The 5,079-nt window shown below is 32.5% G+C and overlaps 1 protein-coding gene across 1 annotated transcript; it reads left to right on the forward strand.

The window, feature by feature from the left end:
- The first annotated feature begins 2,426 nt into the window (after nucleotides 1–2,426).
- On the forward strand, nucleotides 2,427–4,165 carry LOC105189997 (uncharacterized). Its single transcript, XM_011152466.3, has 3 exons — nucleotides 2,427–2,704; nucleotides 2,950–3,181; nucleotides 3,470–4,165. The coding sequence occupies exons 1-3, from the start codon at nucleotides 2,626–2,628 to the stop codon at nucleotides 3,933–3,935; spliced, it is 777 nt and encodes a 258-aa protein (XP_011150768.1). The 5' UTR covers nucleotides 2,427–2,625; the 3' UTR covers nucleotides 3,936–4,165.
- Nucleotides 4,166–5,079: the final 914 nt, after the last annotated feature.

A 5,079-nucleotide genomic window follows, 5' to 3' on the forward strand; every position in this document is an offset into this window, starting at 1 on the left:
TGGTACTGAAGAATGTATCGAATTTTCTCTTTTTTTATCTCTATTTTGGAACGCTAACACACAACTGGCTTCACCAAACACAAAACTTTTTTTAAAGCGTTATGTCACCTTTAAGTCGCAGTATAGAATGACCAGATGCGACGTATACATTGTGAGATATGATCTCACTAAAGCCATCTAGCGGAAAACACTCAAAACTTTTTACTTAACCCAATATATTACTATGGCAGGCCGTTTTACTTTTTAATGGCATGCGTTTGTAAAGTATAATAAAAATAATGTTTCCGATTTAAAACAAAACAAGAATTGGTTTGGAAACATTATCATTATGTTGCGACATAATAAGATGCATTTTAAATTATGTCAGGACATAATTTTAATTCTACCAGCACAGGTAGAAAAAAATTCACACTTGGCCACATCTGAGTTTTTAAAATCACCAATCACAGTAAAGTTTACAATAAAATTTACAGTAAAGTTTTAGTTACTTTTGGTTAGTTACTAGAATAAACCAATCAGAGCAATTTGTGATCAACTGCAACGTAGTCAATTAGATGGTGCATAAAGAAAATGAAGTCATTCTTATTATGTCACACATAAAAATAATGCATTTTTATTATGTCCCAGCATAGTAAAATATTTTACTTTGCTAGATATTAAATACGCGAACAAAATTTTAACGCAACGCGTTGAACATGTGCATTTGTAACATGTATTAAGTAGAAAACATTTTTACATTATCTACCCTAAATGATGTCACAGTTTCAATGTGCCAATTTATATTATGACACAAGTAATTTTATTTTAGGTTGAATATTTCCATGAGCAACGTTACAAAATAATATAAAGTGAGATACATTGCAGAAATAGCAATACTACTTTAAAATATTTATTTACATTATTTTTTTAACAGACTTGAAGTATATTATATATTCTTTTTATGCAACGCATGCGAAGAACAACGTAAATAAGAATAAACTGAATTATTATTATGTCAACACACTACCAGCAATAATTAAATTGGTTGTGCCATAATAATCTCTACCTGAATAAAAATTATGCCAAGACATAAAATTAATAATTCCGAATTTTTATTATGCAGTGACATAATAATAATTCCGAATTTGCATTATGTACATAATGCTAATTCTGAATTTTCATTATGTACATAATAGAAATTCAGATTTATTATTATATACATAATAGAAATTCAGAATTATTATTATATCCCGACATAATAAGAATACCGGAATTAATATCACGACATGATAATAATTCCATATTTTTATTATGTACATAAAAATAATTCCCAATTTCTATTATGTACATAATGGAAATTCAGAATTAGCATTATGTACATAATAGAAATTCGGAATTATTATTATGTCGTGACATAATATTAATTCGGGTATTCTTATTATGTCGGGACATAATAATAATTACGAATTTTTATTATGCCGTGACATAATAATAATTCCAAATTTCTATTATGTACATAATGATAATTCTGAATTTCCATTATATACATAATAGAAATACGGATTTATTATCATGTCCCGATATAATAAGAATATCGGAATTAATATTATGTCACGACATAATAATAATTATTTTTGTACATTCTTATTATGTACTTATATAACCATAATTCAACGTATTACATTTATGCCTTCGCATAATAGTAATTTGATGAATTATAATTATGTCGGGACATAATAGAAATGCAGTATTTTTCTTATGTGGGCACATAATTATAATTTGCCGAATTATTATTATGTCGTGACATAATAATATTTCAAAAGACTAAAACATAATTTTTATATAGCCATTTTTATTTGGAACTTTTACATTATGCTGAATATCTTTTATGCCATTAAAAAGTAAAACGGCGTGCCATATATTACGCCTTTATGTTACTATTCTTTTAACTAGAACTTGTAATCCAACAAACATATATGATTGATATTGCATCTCTAGCGATGTACACTTGTTATAATTATAACGAGAAATAGTTTATTGCGGTAACTGTTTTTGATTTGTTCCCCATACAATTATTAAATAGCACACATTCAGTTGTTATAACAACAGAAGTCTTTTTCTCAGTACAAACAGAATTTATTGATGTGAACGCGAGTCGATCTTTCCGATTGTTAACTTTACAAAAACTGACGTCATCAATTCAAATCTCCAACTTAACACGTCGCGTTAAGATAATATAATAACCAACGTTATAATTATAATTTTAGTCGACAAATTATTTCGTTCCAAATAATCGCCTCGGCGGATGACAATCGTAAAGGAAGACTTTTTGCAAGGATTTAACAAAAACATTCGTCAAGTGTTTACATATTTATCATTGTCTTCATAATGTGTCTCCGCCTCGACGCTAAACAAAGAGACAACTTGTGATTTACATCCTGTCGACACGTGATCGCTTTGTTGAAAATATACTCTCGACACGTCAAACAAATATATTAACGGAAGTTGTGAGATCGAAAACAGCGCGAGGTAGCTGGATTATTATCCAAATCACACGGTTACATCACTGCCGATAAATTTACACGTCGAAATCGCTCAGCATTTTGTTAAGTTCGAACCGAAGCAAGGACCTTTCCATAATCAGTAATGCGTACCACATTTGTGCTCCTCGTTTTAACGAGCGACTTGATCGCAAAGATGTCTGCTACTCACATAAAGAACATATGTAAGTAACACTGCGATCGTCGAATAAAGTAATATTCTGCAACGGATATAAGCACGTGTGATGCTCAGTTTTCTGCGACTATCTTGTAACAGATACGCGCGATGTCACGTATTTCGTCGATCCGCGTCGACTTTTCTTCTCACGAAAAACGCAAGCCTTCCGGATCAAGCGTGAGATTGACGACTCACGTCGTTTTAATATACATGTGAAAGAAAGACTGCAAGGATACTTTATTTTGTTGTTAGTACCGGATCTACACATATGTCCAAGATCGGAGCTCCAAACATGTTTACCGCAAAGCCTGGAATCGATGAGATCTTACATAGCGTATGGTATTCCGTTTCTGAACGTACCCGCTTTCGAGCCATATTATACAAAATTTTGCAATATAACCTTCGAAAACAATTATATCGCTATGATAACGTTTAGAAATACATATATTAACGGTATATCAAACTACAAGATAAGTGAAGTCAAGTAAGTAATTACTTCCTAACAAACGGACATATCGGCAAATCGTTCATGCCGTTAAGCCAATATTTCACTTGTACGACGAATATTGTCGGATAGAGAATTCCTATAGTGGCCGAGGGAACTGTTAAAGACCTCAAAAATACGCTAAGCGATCATTTGACACATCCGGACAATACTCACCATATGACAAAGGAAATGATAGCAACTTGACCAACCAAGACGATCCACATGATGTATCCGTCCGCGATTGGTGACCAACTGACCAAACTATGTTAAAATTATTGTTTTCAGGGTTTCCAAGAGGAATGGTTATATCACAGGAATGATTATTCAGTTTCTCGCACACTTTTCATTCGTCAGTGTGTCCACTGAGTTCGACGCATATGCCTTATTCGAGCCTTATACTACGCTTACTAAAAGTAGTACATACAGATTAAGCAGCGATCTTGAGGACGTCATTGCCCAAATTACTATAGGAGGCACGAATTTAGTGAACGAAGAAGAGAATGCACAATATTTCTTAGTGAAGAATGTCATCATGCGATTCAGAGAGATTGGACACATAAGGACTGATAAACAAGAAATAGGTAATCCTGATGATCTAATGCTGTTGGTAAATCATTATCTTAAACTAGAGTGGGATGAAGTGACTTCCGAATTGATCTATAAAATCGAAAACACAGCAGCTGTCTTTATCCAAACCATCTCGAATAGGATTTACACGAGTTTCCCAACTCATATGTTAATGACTTCTTAAAACGCGCTGTTGCTTTGATTTTATGATCGTGACGAGGAGAATAATTATTTTATAACAAGTGTTACTCGCTAGCACAATCAGTTGTGCAACACTTATTTATTATTTTATTAAGAAAAGTCGTATATGCTTTGGAAAATGGCTTTTTTCTGATCGTGTTCGGTGCGCATCAAATGCGAACGAGTGCTCGCAAGTTTACAGTTGTGATAGAACTCGCATGATAATATACGGTACACATAGTATCTCTTTATTGTATTTTCATCCGATGGATAAAAGTGTAATAAAAATACCCATGTTTCTCGCAATTTTTCCGTTAAATTTGCAACGTCGGATATCTCGTATACTATCACTTCGACTTTCATCATAACCGATCAAGCTCGCGAGTTGTCGCAATCATGACCATTTTGCACGCTACCACCCTTATTGGAAATAATGTGTATAGATCCTTGTGTATAGACCTAAAAGTCCTAGACCTTACAATATATACGATTGTAGAATTGAAATTGAAACAATGTGAACAATTTGTTCTCGGAACATTTACGACACTAACCGATGGTTCAATAAGACAAATTATTTTTTAGCAGTCCGAAAATAAATTTTTTTATTGAAGCATCAGCTTAAACGACATTCAGAATAATTTTGTTCTGTAAAGCAAATTTAAATATATAATTATCCAGAAAGTACAAGTATACTTGAGAGAATTCCTAGAAGGAAAAGAATATGTACAATAGGCAAGATATTTGTTTCCCTCACAGAAGAAAAACAGTTTTGTGTTAATGCGTTTGCGATATTAATATTTTTATCTTCGTAAATAACATAAATAACGACGCTTAGATTATACAAATTTATTTGTAACTTCAATAAACGCAGTAAAGATTTATGCACGTAACAAGTGAAATTTGAGATAATATATTAATTATGCCTAACTTCCTCTCTCTCCTCTTCTCTTCGACAGCTTAAAATTTAACAGCAGCTAAAAATATTAGGTGCGCAACTAAGTTCCCGCTGTTTTTCAAGAGATGGCTCCAGTAGTGGTCGATTGTGACATAACCAAAACGTCATGAACCAAGCTTAGACATATGGTAAACAAACCGCTTTGACACATTAGTGATTTTGTTTTGCGTCATATACTTTTGGTTGTGTGAAA

This window comes from Harpegnathos saltator, unplaced genomic scaffold (assembly GCF_003227715.2).
Source record: "Harpegnathos saltator strain DR-91 unplaced genomic scaffold, Hsal_v8.6 scaffold349, whole genome shotgun sequence".
NCBI lineage: Eukaryota > Metazoa > Arthropoda > Insecta > Hymenoptera > Formicidae > Harpegnathos > Harpegnathos saltator.